The 19,176-nt window shown below is 41.3% G+C and overlaps 3 protein-coding genes across 6 annotated transcripts in view; all 3 read left to right on the top strand.

The window, feature by feature from the left end:
* The first annotated feature begins 438 nt into the window (after positions 1-438).
* On the top strand, positions 439-5,214 carry mtfp1 (mitochondrial fission process 1). The gene is made up of 4 exons (XM_027027117.2): positions 439-630; positions 2,484-2,611; positions 2,907-3,139; positions 3,425-5,214. Exons 1-4 carry the CDS (start codon positions 558-560, stop codon positions 3,489-3,491), a joined length of 501 nt encoding a protein of 166 aa, XP_026882918.2. The 5' UTR covers positions 439-557; the 3' UTR covers positions 3,492-5,214.
* Positions 5,215-6,317: 1,103 nt separating this feature from the next.
* LOC113588075 lies at positions 6,318-8,366 on the top strand. Its single transcript, XM_027027108.2, has 8 exons — positions 6,318-6,467; positions 6,577-6,674; positions 6,817-6,878; positions 7,034-7,214; positions 7,378-7,483; positions 7,560-7,648; positions 7,823-7,908; positions 8,071-8,366. The coding sequence occupies exons 1-8, from the start codon at positions 6,318-6,320 to the stop codon at positions 8,364-8,366; spliced, it is 1,068 nt and encodes a 355-aa protein (XP_026882909.2).
* A 6,151-nt stretch (positions 8,367-14,517) lies between these two features.
* LOC113583944 (mediator of RNA polymerase II transcription subunit 13-like) overlaps positions 14,518-19,176 on the top strand; it is a 64,266-nt gene continuing 59,607 nt past the window's right edge. For 2 of the 4 annotated variants that reach the window (XM_035526998.1, XM_035526997.1), the window contains exon 1: positions 14,518-16,062. In XM_035526998.1, the coding sequence (XP_035382891.1) occupies positions 15,991-16,062 (72 nt within the window). In that variant the 5' untranslated portion in view covers positions 14,518-15,990. The remainder of the gene's footprint in view (positions 16,063-19,176) is intronic. The other 2 variants (XM_035526996.1, XM_035526995.1) reach the window with 1 other exon arrangement.

Here is a 19,176-nt window from a genome sequence, read left to right as displayed (position 1 = left end):
ATATTATTCATAAGCACAATTTGATATGCTTTGGGAGTTCAAATAAGTACGCCAGCAGTATATTAACACTTTATATGTAGGTTAATTACTTATGTTGTTTTTTAGAGGAGAGCGGCACAACAGTTTCATTAACAGCCTACACTGATACAGAATAATACAAGATTATGTATGATCACACTCCAACCTATCATGCAAAATACGTGATGACTGACAAGTCATGACACTCTTTTTCTGTCAGGCCCTTCAGCATGTCTTTTCATGCTTCACATTTACAAAGCATGGTGCCATGTTGAAAGGTGAACGTAATAATCACATATCACTTAAATGTTTTCATATCAGTTAGCTACAACATACATGTGTATTCATATAAAATTTACCGTGGAATGTGGCTAGTGGCCGAGGACTAATTTCTCCGTACATGCCATTTGGTCACTTGCAGCCAGTCCCTTACTTTACAACGTGGCGCATTCGACGAAACTGCTGGTACACTACAGCCTAACTTTACTCAGTGTACACCTGCGAACCAACATTTTTTAAGGAAATGTAGTAAAGAGGAAATGATGGAACCCAAATCTGAAAACGAGAGTAAACGGGTTGATATTTATCGCGACACATGGGTTCGGTACCTAGGTGAGTAAAGTTCTCCAGTGCAGGAGACGTTACGCTAGCTAACACCACATGCAAGTCATACCTTCTTGAAGGTAACGTATGCTTTGAATGTCTTAGCGATATAAACAGTCAAGCAAGAGCTATAGCTAGCTGCCTAGGATGGGATAGGCGAGCGTATAAACGTCTATGTGTGACTGTATTTAGCAGGATCGAGTGTGGGGGGATTTGAAAGTGTGACAACTCCATTGAAGAAATGTCAGTGTTGGAAACTAGCTAACTAGCTGATTAGATATCCTAGCGATTTATCTCTGGAGTGGGTGCCACACTCATTGCAAAGCGAGGTCAGAAAATCAGACTGGCGCACCCTGTAATTTTCTAATCAAGTCATTGTTCAGTGACTAAGCTAAATGTCCTGTAACTAGCTAACACTACATAACGAGGGTTTAATTACGTTAATTGCTGACTGCTACCGTTCTAAACTTTGCCCCAATTAATTGTACTTCATATAAGAAGAAATGCTTAGCTAACGCTACACTTCTAGCATCCCACACATTTGCCCGGCAAATATTTAATGTTCAGATTTCTTGCTGTCTTTTAAGTTCCATCTAATTTATATTTAAGTGCTGTATATCAGTTAATTTTGGAAATATTGATGTTAATTTTGGAAACATTGATGTTCTTTTTCCAGTTTCCTGTGTACAGTCGTATTCACATCGAGTACTGGACATTGTGATCCTGACTGTTCTCTTTTAATTTGTTACTATCCTGGGTTGGCTTTGAAATCTGATGTGTTACTAAATAAGATACCATAGCCAGCTGCCAGTGAACCCAGCCCCTCCCCTTAAGACAGACACACACCGCGGTGCCAACTATCACAGTACGTCGTTATGCTCTTGTATACTGGATGTCAGACCTCTTATGACTGCTCTTTTGAAACGTTGTCAAAGAGCTCGCAAAACCAAGAGCACATTTGGTTAGGCTAACTCACACAGTCAGCATGCACACTGTCTATGGAGAGCATTCTTTTAGTCTTCTGTGATGGCTCCAGAAATCAATATCAGTATCTGATACTACCCATGGGATACGGAGTGCTATTTTAAAAACATTTTAGTGGCCTATGAGGGTTTTTTTTTTTTATTGAGCCTCTTCAAGCTCTTTAGTAGTTTTCCAGTATTTCAGCAACCTTTTGAATGTTGATTTCACACATCAGATGTACGCATCACTGCATATCAGTGTTTGCACTATACCCTTGGTGTTTGAGTCTGATAGAGACTCACTCATCTGTTAAAAAGAGAGGTGGGTGGAATTTGAAAAGCCTGATTTCATGCATTTATTTAGACTTCAATGACATGATATGACCAGAAGTTTTTGGTGAAAAATATACTAGATAATGATTGCTTAGTTGTTTACAGTGTAATCATGAATCATTAAAAGTACGTAAACTTCATTAGGCTTTATTGAACTTGAGCTTTAGAGAAGTAATTCATATTTAAAACATGCAGCCTGTCCCACACCAAGGTAGCTAGGATTACCTATTTTCTTGCAACTGCTGACACAAACCGAGCTTCAGTATTCAAGCGCTCTCCGACTCTCATTAGGGCTGCAATTGCATTAAGCATGCACCCCCCCCACCCCTTCATTAAGCTGTCAGACCTGTAATGAAGCCTGAATATGGATGGAGTCATGCGGTCAGCAGACCAGCACGGAGATTACAATAATGCTTCTAACACGTCGGCCGCTAGCGTGAGGCGCCGGGGGCCCGCTGTGTGCATGCCCGCCATGAGCCATTTTTGGGCATGCTGCAATAGCCAGACAATACAGCGACATAATTGCTGTCGTATCTCACCCTGGCGTGGCGCATGCCCTCCCTATAGGCTATGCCAACGAGGTTGGGGAGGCGTTTCGCGCCCTGGTGCCCGTGGGCATGGTGTGGGCCAGCTATGCCGTCGCCATGGCATATGTGTCGGCTGACGCAATGGACAAAGGGAAGAAGGCAGCTGTGGTGAGTGTTTGCAAATGGTGTGAAGTGGCCCTAGGAACTTTGCAGTCAGTTATACACCTTCTAAACATACAGTATATATGGAAAAAAAGAAGTGATGATTAATCCTACCAGGAAGAATGTTCATCGTTAGCTATAACCCCGTATTAAATGTGAACGCACGCTTATGTGAATGGATGCAAATGTGGAGCAGTCTAATTAATTGCAAATACTCACTAAACTTAATCTGAATGAGTGCACAAATGTACATAAGAACTGAAGCTGTGGTCTGTGAGCTAAACCCCTCCCCCATGTTAAGGTCCATGGTGACAACCCGGGGAAGAGTGTGCGGGTAGCGGTGGCGGTCGTGGACACATTTGTGTGGCAGGCCTTGGCATCCGTGGCCATTCCTGGCTTCACCATCAACCGTGTGTGCGCGGCGTCTCTATACCTGCTGGGCAGAACGACGCGATGGCCACTGCCTGCGCGCAAGTGGAGCACCACCGCCATCGGCCTCTCCACTATACCATTCATCATCACACCTATCGACAGGTCTGTCTACTATTGTGAAATATTTGTGATTCTGGCAGGTGTTCACTTAACATAACATACTTTATATATTAATATGAATTTATGTTTGAAATTTTTTTTAAAGTTGCTTTAAAAAAGAATAGCATGCAAATAGAATCACTGGTTCCTTGTTATTTTGTTTTGTTAGTTTTGTTGAATTGTTGTTGGCATTGACATGATTTCTGTTGTGGATGTGGCTATGGGGGTGTGTATGTGTGTGTATATGCATGGGTGTGTGTGTGCGTGCGTGTATGCATGTGTCTAAAGGTCTGTAGACTTCCTCCTGGACTCTAGCCTGCGTAAGGTGTATGGTGGAGTGGAAAAGCATGACTGAACACGGTGCCAATGTGAAGCCTCGCTCTTATCCAGATGAAATCCCAGCAGCAGCACTTCCCTACTTCACTGAACTACCCCTCACATACCCCCACTGCCAACAACTGGTCACCAGAAATCCACACCTCTAGTCATTTTCATGTACTGTAAGCCACATTAGTTTGAGTGTGGTATGTAATATTGCTGAAAACAGCCAGGAACATTCTTATTTTACAATGAGTACCTATTCTCAGGTATTATACACAGATGTTATGCTTTGCACTGAGACTCTTTCTGTTCCCTTTTTAACATTTTCAATCAGTTGTGTTGCAAAGCTTGTTTACCATGTGATTTTTTTGGGGGGGGGTTTTGTTGTTGTTTTTTTGTTTTTGTTTTTTTAAATTTTGCAGCAGATGAATATCTAGTGTAACTTGTGGAAGGTGCCCATTAGTTTTATCATGCTGTTGTAGCTTGATGGAATCGCAGGTTGGATTTGGAGGTAAACTATAACTAGTGAAAACTTTATTGCAAAAAAAAAGGAAATATATTAATTTCATATTCCTCATGTCCTTGCCCCACAGTTGGTGCATTGCGCACTCACCAGCTCCTTTGTAGAAAGACCGGCATTAAAGTATTTCTAATACATGTATATGTTAATGTCTTGGATCCGTGTGCTGCAGAGCAGTTTGTGTAAGCCACTCTTCAGCATTCTTTAGCATCAATGGTCAGCTTCTGACCACATGACCACTCTTGGTGGAATATTTATATATGGTGGGATGCTCTCAACTCAGCTGTGATACGGACATGCAGAAACGTGTCAGTACCAGTGTTGTGCCTGATACGGTTGTAAATATTCAGTTAGCTGTGGTTAAGTGGTCAGAAACTGACTAGTGATGAACAGGGTAAAGGATGGCATGCCAAAAGTTGAGCTACAGTTTAGTGATTGAACACTTATAAATTAATTTGTAAGATAATGTACCAAATAAAGAGGCAAGTGAAACTAATGTACAAAGTAGATGGTGAGTGTATTAATTTGTACCTCAGTAACATTTATATTAAATAGATTAGATAGAGCAAATTATTTTTAAAAAAAAACAAAGGAAAACGTGAGCTCTAGAACTAGAGTGTAGGGTGATGCACTTTAGAATACGTTATGCAACCGATACCAAAGCTATCAGCTGCAAGAGTAATTGTTAAATGTGTGAAGGAAATTTTAGGTGTTAAGACATGGAAAGCAATAAGATGTGAAGAGATTTTCCAGTGATACATTCAGCAGGGGTTCATTTCTAGAAAGAACACTGAAAAGATATGTGTTTTAAGCCATATCTCTTTGAGAATCGCACAGCATTGCCTGTGGTTACTGTGACGTGTTCATTTATCTGTGTCATTAATAACCATCTTATTCTAAACAGGCATGTACCTGTAAATGTAATCTGAAAACCTATGAGAAAGCTTTGTTTCCTTTGTGTACATAAGCGATGGTTTTTAAAAAGATGTAGATTTTATTATTATGCTTGGGGCATTAAATACTCCATTTGTATATCATTATAATATAAAACCAAACATTGTCAGCTAGAAGGTTTTTTTTAGCGTGCCTTAGTGCATGCAGATTAGTTAGTACTCGGAAAGCATTTTAGTTTTAAAGCCAATACTAGTATACATTTTAAAATGAAAATATGTCATTTGTAAACAATGTTAAAGGACAGCCAAACTACTGTAATAAAATCCACAAGATCAAAAGTAAATTTTCTTGTTTGCTTTTGTGGCAGAATGATTAAAATCCATTTGGACTTTGTTCTTTTACATTTGCCCTGTACTTTCCAACAGTAGTTCCAACATTTGCATTTGTAAGCTCAAATGTATATACACACAGACATATTTTTATTTATATATATATATATATATATATAAACATTTTAACACCAAACTGTCTACAGTATTGTTTAATTTTAATCAGTATGTTGCTAATCCTAAAATTCCTTCCTTTATGTCCAAATTGTTTATATTTCACAACATTTTGGCCATTAATTAATGAATTAGCCTTTACTAGTGAAAAAGACCACAGCTTTATAAACTGGATATCAACTTCTAAAACCATTACTGTTGGACAGACAATATTAATCCCCCACAGCGACCACACTGACAGTCCCTGTCATACACACGATTATTGCTTTGTAAAATTATTCCCCTCCACAATGGCACACAACAATAAAAAATCCACAGTGCTGGTACTGTCTAACATAAAGGCAAACATGCTTAGCAGTTAAACAAACTACTTTTGGTTTTTCAAGCATACTCCTCTCATGTTGCTTGCTTAGCACCTGATTTCAATTGTTGTTCATGGGAGAAGATAATTGAAAGTCAGTCCTGAAAGTCAAATCAATTGGACGACTGAAAAAACTGCGTCTTTGCGCTAGTCTTAAATGTCATGAGAGAAGGAAAAAGATTTAGTAGTATCAACATCACTATTTTGCTTCATGATGGTATTAAAGCAAGGTCCTCTGGTCTTGCTTGCTGTGGTCTCTAGCCTGGCACAACAAGGTAAATGTGTTAAGTTGTATTATCCAAAATGGATTTTTATTCTTTGAATAGGCTTTAAAAGATTAAATAAGGTTATGTCTGGAGTGAGAACTCCATGTGGAATAAGTATGCATCAACTGGATAATGATGGTCTATGCTTAACTGCTAGTCTTTCATTATTAAGCCACTATCTGAGCATTCCTGCCTTACCTAATTTAAAATTGCCTTAATTAATATTGACTTTTTGGGAACTGTAACTGGCTTGGTTTTTCCAAGGCTGCTTGCTTTTGTCTTGAATTTAGTACTGGAGTGTGGAGATGATACAGTCATGGTTAAATGGCGGCCCAGGTTCAACTGGCCCCAAAACCTGGAGCTTTGGAAAGCTCATCTGGGGAGCTGCTCGCCCTCAAGCTTACTTGCTGATGAGAACATGCTGCTGTTTTCTGTCTGGCTCCACAACTGCAACTTCAGACGACAGGTTTGTTCACCTAAAGGACTTCTGATCATGGTTACAAATGGAGACCTAATTGTGGGTGTGTAATTTAATTTAAAAAAAAAATAATAATAATTTTGTTTTTTGTTTAAAGGTCAGAGGTGATGAGGTAGCCTATACTAATATACTGACCTATGAGCTAGGTCCTGGACTTCCTCCAGTGGTGGAGTCAGTGGAGTGCCTGTATAACCTGTGGGATATAGCCTTTTAATAAACTTTATAACCTTTTAAAATCTTTTTTTTTTTTTTTTTTTAAATATGCAGTGACTCTTGAAGGGAGTCGTATACAACTTGTTGGAATCATGCTGTGGATTCATTTTTGGTTGAATTACAGGTCTCGTGAGAGGACTGCCTTAACATCTAAAGACTTTGTCTTCAGTATGGAGCTCATGAACAGTGAGTTGAAGATCCATATGCTTGTTTACACTCTTTATACCTAGTTTCTCTTGGCAAGTGCTTTACACAGACATAACGTAACCCTAGCTTGCTACTTCTAAATGATGCCTGGTCATCAACTCTGTGTACCTAAATGTGATCCATCTGTCTAATAGATGACTTCAGCGGACCTGCCCCATCCTCTGTGTTCCCACTGGGCTCCAGGGTTCCCATCAGGGCTGAGGTGGAGCAGCAAGGCCCTGGGCCTCTGCAGATTTACCTGCAGCACTGTGTGCTAGCAACCTCTCCAGACCTCTCCCAAGCCAGCCAGTGGCACACCATCATTTCTGATGCTGGGTGAGTTTCACCCCATTAGTACGCCATATTTTGATGCAAATTTATATTTTCACCCTTGAAATGCAAAGAGAAGGGGTCCTTAAAATCTCCTGGTTGTAGTTACTGATCCTACAGCACCACACCCCAACAAAAAAGCATTTACACTAGCATTTCTCTTCCGAAGGTGCCTCACTGAAAGCAAAAAAGGCAACTCGACGTTCTTGCTGAGACAGAAGCCCTCTGAAATCCGCCTCTATTTTCAAGCCTTCAAGTTTGCCCTGGGAGAAAATGTGAGTACTGCTCTAGATCTAAACTTGTGGGTCTTGTAGACTTTGTCCATTATTAAATGATTCTCTTCATCTCCAGATTTTCTTCCACTGTGATATGGCTGCATGGGCTCTCGAGACCTTTAGCACAGACATGAAGGCTTGCCTCTACTTCAAGGAGAAAAACAGGTAACCAGTGCTAGATAAAAGAAAATGTATTTTAGTTGCAGATGCCTTCATTGCTGTTGGGGGTGGGGAAGAATCCCGTTGAAGAGGACTATTCATTATAGAGTACCCAAACATGGCATAGTTTGCAAGTCTGTTCCAGCTCTTGACAAATCTGACTGGACCTCAATGTTCTAGGTGGGAGCTTCTGGATGATCCATCCCAGAGCTATATCTGTAGGTGCTGTGATGCGACTTGTCCACAAAGAACCAGCTTTGAGTCTGGTATGCTGTTCCGGTCTTTTAACGTCACCTTGCTTTGTTGATTACCTTGGACAGGAACACTAGTAATGGTGGTCCTAACTAAGGCAACCTAGTACAAATGTAGGGGCATATTTTTGCATGTGCCACTGCCCCACCCCCAATGCTTCCATTTTATTTCTCAAGGTACACTTGCCCAGAAGGTTCTTGGGCCTTTTGTAATGGTTGAGGATTCACAGCACAAGGCCTTGGAGACGCACACGTTCGGAACTGGTGAGGGGATGTCTGGAAAGAGCACGGATTACCTGGAGCCTTCTTCCCGTTCTGCAGGACTGGGTGGGGTTCCGCTGTGGGTAGTGGTCACTGTTCCCTTGGTACTGTTGATATTGTCTGGAGCCTTTGCTACAGGCTACTATCTATGCTTCTGGAGAGGTGGACGACTAGGATACCGACCTAGCCGGGATCTTCTGACTAAATATTAAACTTTTTTTGTGTGTATTTATATAAAAAATAAAACACTTTCTAAAATTAAAGGGATGAAAAAAATGGTCCATGACTACTGCACTGATGTGGGGTGATGTCATGCTGTATGAAAGGTTGAAATGCATTTGTTTGTGTATAATTATCGGGGCAAGTATCCAGTTATTGTGTTCTTTGCAACTGCATGAGCAGCTGAGCTGGAGGTAGGGGGGGAGATCACCTCTTCCCATTATCTGAGCTTGTCCCATCAATTATTCACACTAGTGTAATGTCACAGCAACCCTGTTTCCAATAGCTGAATACCCTTGGCCATGGCAGTGCTGTAAAGAATCCACAAGGGGGCCCCACCACCACTGTAGATCTCAATTGCACTGCTGTCAGGCTGGAAACCTGCAGGAACAGTTCAGGCAGCCAGCAAAAACAGGAGCTGGCAGCCATCCATCCTCTGGGGACTATCACGTCTGAAAATTTCTCAGCAGAAGGGCGTGCAAGGGGAAAGACAAAGCACATGAAATGGGAGGGAGATGTGGGAGCGAAGGCGAATTCAGTTTGTGGCTGTGTTCTGGTTTAAGTATGTATCGGGTTCACATGAGACAATTGTTCCCATGCTTGAATGGTTAGATCATGTTTAGCTGTAATTTTTATGTTTGTGTTATTTTTACCACTTTGGAGCAGTTCATCTTAAGAAGCTGGTTTCAAAGTCAACATTTATACAAGTGTTTACAAGTACAGGGGGCCAATAAATATCTTCAGCATCAAGTCCTTGCCGAAAGGGAGTATAGGCTTCTTCGCTCTCTGAAAACACCAATATTCCCTTGCTGAGCATCTGCCTCCGTCATCCCTCCTTTCCTTGACCCTCTTCCTCGGCCGGGGGCTACCTCCTTGCCCTCATTACAATAATTGGAATTCTGCTGCGATTGGCAGGTTGGAGAGCCGCGGCGGGGAGTGGGAGAGTAATGTTTTAATTCGGTCGCGTGAACGCCGGTCCCTGACCGCATCCAAACATTTATTATGAAGCTCCCCTGAGCAATATCAGGTCGCATTAGGAGGCCCAAGGAGACAAAAAGCTGATGAATTGAATTAATCTGTGGAGCCTGGTGATAGATGGGCCTGTTCAGAGGGGCTGAGAGAATGGCCACATTGTTCATCTGTCACTTCAATGGCCGTGGACCCTCTTTGATTGGGGCCTTGTATTGAAGGCCACAAGTGGGTCCCTTCTTGCCCCTGCTTCAAATATGGGCACAGTAGAAGCAGCTCACCCTGTTGCAACCTTGCATTGGGAAACTCCAAGAGTGACATTTTTAGCCCATAGCAACCTTCCCACAGCTATTTTCCTACTTCTGTTTTTATATATATTCTGACGAATTTCTTTAGTTTTGCTTTCTATTTCAATTTATTGCATTTTATTTCTGTATACAGCACTTGTAAACCTTGCTTTTAAAATGGCTCCTTAAATAAAGCATATTACTATTGTGAACAAGTTTACTGGGGGCGGGAGGGTTGTGCACATGCATATATTTGGACACTGGTCACACTAGTTAAAGTGAGCTGCTATAATCTGATTTTATTTGTTAATCGAGCATGCATTTTATTTCATAACAGTAAAATTAGGAATTGCTCTTAAAACATGTATGGGTTGATGTACATACCTGATGATATTTGAATTTCTTGATTTTGCACGGGGTTATCCTGCTGTATGCTAAAGGGACGGTCTCACCATTGCCATTATCAATAATGGATAGGCAAAGCGTGATGCAACATTGGTGCTTTGCCAGTGAGTGAACGCTCAGGTTTTGTGCTTAATATATCTCTTGAATTGCAGTCTCTTGCAGGATATGTTTTCAGCAGTGCAATAGGCCAGGGGAAACAGTTTTGTAGTCAGTGTTGGTGAAGGGGCAGAGGTCATGCTGAAGCCAGTAAATAAAAGAGGTTAATTTATTGGGGTCATTTTCAGGCTAAGACCAGTCAGTTTGTCTAATGGACAAAACCTAACTGCTCTTACATTTGCAACACATATGGATGGATTTTTATGCTTGATGATGAAGTTTGATTTAGCAGAATTTGGGGGAGGTCTGCAGCAAAATTGTTGCTGAAAAAATTTTAAAATGGACGGTGTCAATATGTCTACAGCTACCTATAGAGCTAATGAACCAGGGAGAATGTGGAGATAAATTTTGCAGTGTAAGAATTACTACTGTTGAATAGCCTATAATACATCAGGCAGGGATAATTAATCACGGTTAGCGCTTAAACAAGACTACAAATAAATGCGCACAAATGTTGCAATGGTAAAACAGCCACATGTGCTTAGCAGGAAACTGTGTTAAGATTTTTGCACTTTCACAGATTGATGACGCACTTCTAGCCCGTGGGTGCGTGACTTGCCACGATATGGAAGCAGAAAATAAAAACCTTCACTGTTGAAAAGAAAAAGTCACTTTCCCTTCTTACAGTCCATTATTAGCTTTCAGCTCAGGTCACTACATGAGAATTGTGCTCATTTTTCTCTCAGGCCTGGAAAGTTCAAAGTTCTATTTATTTTTAACGGACTGTTTTAAAAATTGTTTTCGTTCATTATAAAGATTTGTTCTTCATCTCTTTATCGCTTACATTACTATTGTCTTTATAATATGTATTGATATATCTTGTAAACGGATATACCCATTCATGATATGCCATTACAAACGTGAGAATAAACGAAAAAGCGTTTTGCCTGATCTCGGACTGATCGGTGAGCATGGAGCCTAATGCTGGAGGACAAACTATTGTTGTCATTCTTGTGACAAGGAATCAATCACACCCGCGTCTCTGTTACTTGACAAAACGGCAAGCACAATGTGGATTTGACAGATTGTTATTGAAACCAAAGTATGAATGACTCCGCAGATGAGTTTTTATTTTCATTTCATGACAATGGATGGAGAACCCATTCTCAGCAAGAAACCAGACTGTTTGACACGTAATTGCTGCGGGAGTGCGGTTGCATCAGCGCAGAAGCCGAGCCGGAGCGGAACGCCAGCAGTAGAGTCTGAGGCCTGAATGAAAAGCGGTTGCCTTGCGAGATACGCTTTTTTGGCACCAGCCAAACAGACGTTCGCTACACTGTAATCCACAACTCGCAAACAGTGCCAGCAACACATTAATCTGGAGCGTTAAACAAGTCGACCTTTTTTTTCTTGCATGGTGTAATTAAAATCCACTGTCTGAGCTAGGGAAACAAACATTTGTAGGTGTACTGATGAGGAATGTTCAGGAAAAGTACAATAAATATTCACCATATGCTGGAAATAAGAGCAAATCAGGGGAACTCTATTGGGCATAGCAGGCTTCATGCAGCATGCAAAGACCTTGGCAAGGCTTATGCATTCTTTTCAAAAACACAGACATGCATGGAATTAATTAGGAGCTCGGACATAAACAAGGAGGGCCATCCCGGAATAAGGGGCAATATAAGCTTATTTCTAATAACCGTACTCAGAATTGATATCGTCTTTGTTGGAGAAGGTTCAGGTCTGGATAGCTTCAGCACAGACTAAGTCTGCCAACAAGGAACACAATACCACTGAACTGAATAGGAAACACTTCGAACAGGGCTTGAAAGAAGGCACGTTCTTCTGTCGAATGAATGATTATGAAGAAGACCATCTTTGGAGAGAAAATCTAAGAATTTTTAAATGTGTAAAATGTCTGATTCTCATAACCAAATCATTATGCAACTGAAAAGGTATCCAGGTCTCAAACATTATATTGCATTCTTTGTCTTTCTTTCTTTTATTTAAAAAATATATTACATTTGATGGTAATAGTAATTTCAGGGTCACTGTTCTTTACCTTTTATATGGCAGCTGCCAAGGTAAGGCCTATCAAACTGGTAACCATCACCTCTCACCCCCAACCCCCAATTCACGATACCTTTATCTCATCAAAGATACAAGAGGGAGTTTTTCAACACTGCTGTACCATTGGGAAGCGCCTGTGAGTGGCTCTCGTGCTGGCCAGAATGCTATAATTTTCCCAGGCTGGATGATGGATGAGCTGGTGTCAGCCTCGGTTCATTATAATGCATGCCATCTATTCTTCTCCCAGACAGCCTCTTCTCCAGGAAATGCCAGAGAGAGAGAGAGAGAGAGAGAGAGAGAGAGAAACATGATTATTTTTGTGATTGTTGTGATGGACCATGGTTATGAAACGTCTACGCATTTTTCATGTGTGATAACAACTTTGTGGCATATGCTCCCCAAAGCAGTTTCAGCCACCACAATTGGTCATTTCAAATGGGAAATCAAGTGATTTGTACTTGTCTGAAAAATCTGCGTACTAATGCAGCAGTAAAAAACAGTCTTTAGAGAGGTATCTGTCATTACCACCATATAGGCCTAATTATTCTGAGCTAATATAAAAGGTGCCATGCATTTGGAATAGTCACTGATGGTGCCATTGTCTTTCATACTAAAACAGATAAAGCCTTATCTTGTATTAGATGTGATGATTATGGTGTCTGCCCTCTTGCCCTGATTCAGACCAGCACATAATGTAAGAACTTTGTTGTAGCTCCCCATTCTAATGTCCTTAAAAGGATTAGGCTACAGTGGAGTATATCCACATTGAAGGTCCTCACAACAAAGGTGGAACACTGCTTAAGAGAGTCCTTTTCAGGCCTTGAGGACATATTGAACAAGGTGAAGAAACTACAAATGAATTCTGCTGTGTTGCTGGAGTGGCCGGATCAATAAGTGCTGGGCTCAGCTCTTGCCAAGTCTGATACATCTCTCTCTCTCTCTCTCTCTCTCTCTCTCTCTCTCTCTCTCTCTCTCTCTCTCTCTCTCTCTCTCTCTCTCTCTCTCTCTCTCTCTCTCTCTCTCTCTCTCTCTCTCTCTCTCTCTCTCTCTCTCTCTCTCTCTCTCTCTCTCTCTCTCTCTCTCTCTCTCATAAGACACGGCACAAGGCCAAAATCCACTTCTCTCCAACATGGGAGGTTATCAGATACAGCAGGGTTTTACAATGCATGCGGAAATAACCATAATTTGGCAAATGGGATACCATTCCCTCACTTATCACAGCATTGATTTCCCAGCCGATGTTTAGTGTTTTCCTTTGGATCTGGCTGGCTCGATTGGATTTCACCTTGTTTCACTTGCACAAGTTAAGGCAAACAGTCCTGATTGCATTAATGATCATTTTAGAGTTATGATAGCTAAATATTTGCTTAAGTGTTAAATTATTATTGATTCTTTTTAATGGGAATGAGTCATTTGAATGATTCAGTTGTTTTTTAGGGATTATTATAGATATTGTTAGAAAGCGCAGCCTAACTTTAAAATGAATTCCAACAGGCTTATATTTTAACTAGAAAGACAAGCAGCTATGGGCAATGTATGTAATATAAAGTCATACAGTTCCAATAATATAATCTGATTTCTTTCCAGTACTTTTCATGTGCCACAATTTATTATTCTTTTAAACTGTTTTTCCATTTGGTGCTTGTGAAATTTAATTCCTAAAACATCTGAATGTAATTCTGCATGTAAACAACACCCTATAGCATCTATATTTTGACTACTACATTTATAATAGCATCTATAATTTTATTACTACTCCCTATATACTGTGTGATATGGCCCTTCTGTTATTCGACAACCTTATTACAGTCAAGAACGGATTATTAATGAGAAAACAACTTGCATTTGCGCTTTTAAAATTATATAGTACGATTTAAAACTAACTACTAACTAGCCTATGTAATTGTTCAAGCCTGGCTGAATTTAATTTATTTTCAATTTAATTTAAAATCCATATACGAGTCGATTCAGAGTTCGCACATTTTGTTCTTAATGATAACGGACGAAATGGTGGGGAAAGTAGCTACGGGTTATGCTAAGTAAAGCGTGACAAGTACTTTCAATCAAAGTTAATAAAATATTTAAGTACGGACTATACGTCGATATAATTTTTCATCGGATCTAATTCAGAATCAGTGCGCACAGCTGGCGCCTCTAGCGTCGCAAAGAGGTCTGTATCAAAGATTTGCAAACGTCGCTGTAATCCTTTGCTTTGATCACGTGTGGCTCTTACTTTGCCAAATGGGAAAGCGAGTCTCTTTCGAAGGCTGGCGGCCGCCATTACATAGCTATGCGTGGTGGGCTGTCGAATAGTGCGAGAAGCTGCCAGCGACTGTTAGCGTAAGCGACAACACACGCGTACGCACACACAAAGTAAGAGCCATAGATTTGCATAGGCTACCCTTCATACAAACACAGGCTCACTTACCAATGTTACTGTGCGACACATGAATGAACAATGAATTTTTAAAGGATTCTGTACCTCACCATTCTTGGATACATAACAGTCTCGGATGGCACATTATCGACATTTTATATCCATTTGGGATAGAGCTTTGTGATTTCTGGTTGACTGAGAGGAGATAACGATACTCGTCAGATGGCTGTATTTATTTGATAATCATATCGGCATTGGATATCTTTCATATCTGGGCTGTCATCGACTAACGCTTTGCTTTTGTTAGCTACCCTGTCGTTACTTGAAACAAGCTAAAGAAATCTGTCGGCGATATCTAGGAGAGGACGTTTCGTAATGATCTAATACAGAAAGAAAGGAAGGAAGATTTTTTTAAGCCTTGCTGTGTTTTCCTGGTGGTGGCTGACAATACTTTTTTTTGTTTGAGGAAGAAATTACATTTTTAGATATGTGTTTAACGCGTTTGTTATCGGCGTTAACGTTTACATCTACACCAGGTGACTGAACAGAGGCTTAGTCTTTATTTTTAGCGCTGCAGTCTGTTACTTACAAAGTGAAACAAGGATTTTAACATTCCTCCTCTCGGTTGCCTGTTGTGTATGTAGAGGGGACCAGAACGGCGGTGGTAAGAAATAAATTCTATAAATAGCTCCTGCAATTCTCGAAAACTATCACAACTGCTACAAGCTTGTTGGTCTGGCGGAATCGAATTTTTCCTATCACATGGAATGCTGTGGCGATTCGTCGCAGACACCCGCTCGCTCTGTTTATTGTTCCTAACAGAGACAGCTTAATAACGTGTCACTGGATTATTTGAAACTTCTGGGACTCCACGATAATCAATATTTAGACAATTCTAGATTTTGTGTTTGGGGGAAAACACAATTGTCCTGTCCTTTCCTGTGGATTATATGCTTATTTGATTATTAAACAATCAGCGGAAAAACTGGCATGGACAAGGATTGTCATATCTCGCGGCTAGGATTAAAAAAACGGATACACACCACATTGCGACTGACAATGATTCGGTTTCAACCGCCTGACCTGGATAGTATGAATTATCCAATCTACAAACATATCTGGATCTGCAAAACAAAGTACTAGTTTGCCTGAAAATCAATAGAAGGAATTCCAGTTACATATTTGTTACGTTTGAAAATCACGCCTTCGTTTGTTACATTATTCGCGGCTACAGTGGTAGCATTGTTACTTCCAAACAAGATCCATCGTTGATCTGGTGGTCACTTTTACTTGATTTAGCGGTGGCGTGGTTTAATACTGAGGGAACCGATTTGCCACCCCCTGCTCGGTTCTGATACCGATCAAGGATTTCGACATGCCCTACACTGACGACCCCATTGGCGGACGATTATGACTACAGCAGCGAACTGGGTGGCTAACGGGGCAAGCCTTGAAGACTGCCATTCCAACCTTTTCTCTCTGGTACGGTACAAAAAAATTATGTCTACTACTAATAATAACGCTCACAGCCTGTCAGCGTTAAGCTTGGGGGCTAAAGGCAGCAAGGGGCATGGTTAAAATAGTAACGAGCCTACTGTTCTCGCGGTACAAAGGTGAACCAATTTCTGGTAGCTTACTGTTATTAGCCAATCATTAACAAGGGCCACACGACAGTGAAAGCATTAGGGTCGAACTTGAAGGCAATGTGAACATTTTAGTAGCGTCATGCTTCTCCTAGCCTTCTTCTCCACTGTTCATAATGTTCACCGATATCCACTCTCACCTCATGCTCTATAAACATCTGTAACTCAATAGCATTGGTTGATGAATCATGCTTTATATCCAATTGCTACCACATGACAGTTATTTCTCAATGTTTTTAGACCCCCCCCCCCCAAAAAAAAAACCTCGAATGAAGTTTGGGATAAAACCATTTGGAAACGTGACAAGTTGGGAAGATGGTTTATTTCGACCAAAATTCTTCCACAGCTGCGAGGCATGTGAAGTGACCGTTGTACAGCCTTTGAAGGGAAACTTTGTGTACGTCTCCTTCATGTGGTCTGGGCTACTCTTACTTTACGCATATAATTAGTGTAATTGTATCATTTTCCTCCGCGCATGTAAATATGTTGCGCCGTGTAATGTATCACAATGTAATTAAAATTATTTTTGAGCTGCCGTGGATTTAAGGGTTTTGCAGGGATAACCGAAATTAAGTTGAGATGATTTGATTTGTGTAGTGGAACTACAAATATTTTGTTGAATCCCATGCTTTTGGATAGCCACTAGAGCCATGCCTATTCATTACAAGAAGAGCAACAGCCCTGCTACTTCAAATGATGGAGTTGCTCACTTCAGGACCTTTTTTTTGCATTAATTAATTTATGAGTGAATGCAGAATTCAGCTTTAGATAGCAATGTTTTTTAGTTTTTGTTTGTAAGTTTCCAGTAAAACTGTCTGTTATTTGTATAGCTGGTCTTTCCATGAGTGGTTCAAGTTGCCAAAGAATCGGACATCTTTTTTAAATCAATTTATGTGCATTAATTATCTTTAGTCTTTGATCTGCAGATTTTAAATAATTGAGATTGAGTTTTGACAGAGCAATATACTTAATTCTAAAGAAAAGTACAGAGCCAAGAATGAAGTTTCACTTCAGCTAAGCAGTAAAACTCCAAATATTGTAAAATATATTATTTGTTTGATATTGCTTCAACTTGCCAGTCCTATCTCCTGTTGAAAGATATGTATGGATGGTTGTGATTACAGAGATTTAGTAGAGACCACTGCAAATAGCCCCCTCCCCTTTATCCCACTGAAAGCTACAGAACAGAATATTTAAATCAGTGCCCACTTTCCGAGAAATCCCAGAAATAGATCAGCTGAACAGGCTTTATTCAAGGGAATCTCAGCTGTGAGCTGGACATGAAGAAATCCTCGGTTTTACTGTGAATTAGAGCGCACAGAAAAATCGGTCCAGGCGTCAATAGGAAAACAAGACGGCGGAGCCTTAAAAATAGTCAACTCGGGTTTGAGCTGGAAGAATGAGTCTGGCTGTGCAGCTATTTTCTGTGCCGTTAGGAAGAAAAGAGGCTGAAGGAGTGAGAGTGTGAGTGGGAGCTGGGGAATCTGTTTTCGTTTTAGGAAAGTATTATGTGTGATGTGCATTTCCTGAGTTCAAACTCCGGCCCACTTTGAAAGGAGCTGTCGCCCTCCGTAGCTCTGCCCTGACTCGTACTTTAGTCACCACTGAAATGTGGGGTGAAGGGAGAAAATACTACCCCCCCCCCCCCCCCCATACGTAAATATGCACTATACATAGACATATGCTCAGGCAAACACATGCTAAATTGTCTTGCTTTAATTAAACGAGTTTCATGGTCTTCTCCGACAGGCTTTTTTGACTGAAACGTTGGTAATTAAGTGTCGTCGAGTGGCAGTATAATGTGATCAGCTAAGAGGTGCTCATTAGCCAAACTGTATTCAGAGAGTGAGAGCTCCAAGTAGGCTGGTGACAATGCAGCGCCAGCCTACAGATGGGTGGTGGGAAGGGAGGCCGTGCGATGGGAGCGATGAGCCTGGGAAAACCGCAACTGGGGCACCTTTGGTCGGAAAAACCGCGCTGAAAGCGGTTCCTTTTCTAACTAGGTTAACGAAGGGAAGATGGGGCAAATGAGCCTGCGCTTGACCCTGGCTGGATGTTTGACCCGTGTCACTGAGATGGTCTGCACTGGAATTATCCGTCACCAGGGAGCGAGGGCACTGGAGAGCAGGGCCTTCACTGCCTGGAAGAGTCCTGTCATCACCATCACAGGGCTGCAGCAGGATCCAGCAAATGACATCTCCGATAGATTAGATAATAACCGCTCGGAGGGTGTCTTTTATATCTGGCCAAGATCGAGCTCCATTATGCAAGCGATGGCAGTATATATTTGAGGAGAATAGTTCTTTGGGGGGGGCACGATCAAGAGGTGGATGAATCACTCAGCATAATCTCTTTATAATAGCCGTGCAAGGTAAGGCGAGATCCTGTTCAGAGAGGGAGTCTGCTGGAGGCGGGCAACCTGATTATCGGGCTGTGAGTTAAGGTTTACCAAACTACATGCGCAGTGCTCAGTAGAAGTACGATTTTCTAAGAATATTTGGTGTCTGTTTGCACCACGTGCAGGGTAAAGGAAAACAGGGGGGGGGGGGGGGAAGGCGGCCATCTGGTTTGAAATGTAGTCCTGCTGTCCTCTGAGGCTACCAACCGCTGCATTCAAGGTTGCCTGCCATGTGTCGATGATGGAACAGGGGCAGATCTGCACCTTTAAGCTACACCTTTCTTGTCATCGATCTGACAGTCCTTTGCTCGTCTTGTTCGTCCCGTGGGAATAATGTTCATAGCGCCTCACAGGCCCCTCCCCCTCCTCCATAGCACCCAACATATTACTTCACTGCAAATCGATCTATTAACGAGCCTTGTCGCTTGTACTGCTCAGGGCCCAATGATTGAGGGGTGTGGGAGCTTGCTGGAAAAAGTGGAATAAATCCTTGGTAAATGATGGCTCTGGTGTGTGTGTGTGTGTGTGTGTGTGTGTGTGTGTGTGTGTGTGTGT

This window comes from Electrophorus electricus, chromosome 6, assembly GCF_013358815.1.
Source record: "Electrophorus electricus isolate fEleEle1 chromosome 6, fEleEle1.pri, whole genome shotgun sequence".
In the NCBI taxonomy this organism is placed as follows: Eukaryota; Metazoa; Chordata; class Actinopteri; order Gymnotiformes; family Gymnotidae; genus Electrophorus; species Electrophorus electricus.
The sequence above is the reverse complement of the archived record's forward strand: the minus strand, read 5'-3'. Positions and strand labels throughout refer to the sequence as shown.

What these genes read in the sequence shown, in the direction of transcription:
- LOC113588075 (XM_027027108.2), top strand. Translation starts at nt 6,318, where the DNA reads ATGGTTAAATGGCGGCCCAGGTTCAACTGGCCCCAAAACCTGGAGCTT. An exon ending in ACTGCAACTTCAGACGACAG is followed by an intron (nt 6,468 to 6,576) that starts GTTTGTTCACCT and finishes TTTTGTTTAAAG; the next exon opens with GTCAGAGGTGATGAGGTAGC. An exon ending in TACTTCAAGGAGAAAAACAG is followed by an intron (nt 7,649 to 7,822) that starts GTAACCAGTGCT and finishes TCAATGTTCTAG; the next exon opens with GTGGGAGCTTCTGGATGATC.
- mtfp1 (XM_027027117.2), top strand. Translation starts at nt 558, where the DNA reads ATGATGGAACCCAAATCTGAAAACGAGAGTAAACGGGTTGATATTTAT. An exon ending in CACATGGGTTCGGTACCTAG is followed by an intron (nt 631 to 2,483) that starts GTGAGTAAAGTT and finishes CCCTCCCTATAG; the next exon opens with GCTATGCCAACGAGGTTGGG. An exon ending in ATCATCACACCTATCGACAG is followed by an intron (nt 3,140 to 3,424) that starts GTCTGTCTACTA and finishes ATGTGTCTAAAG; the next exon opens with GTCTGTAGACTTCCTCCTGG.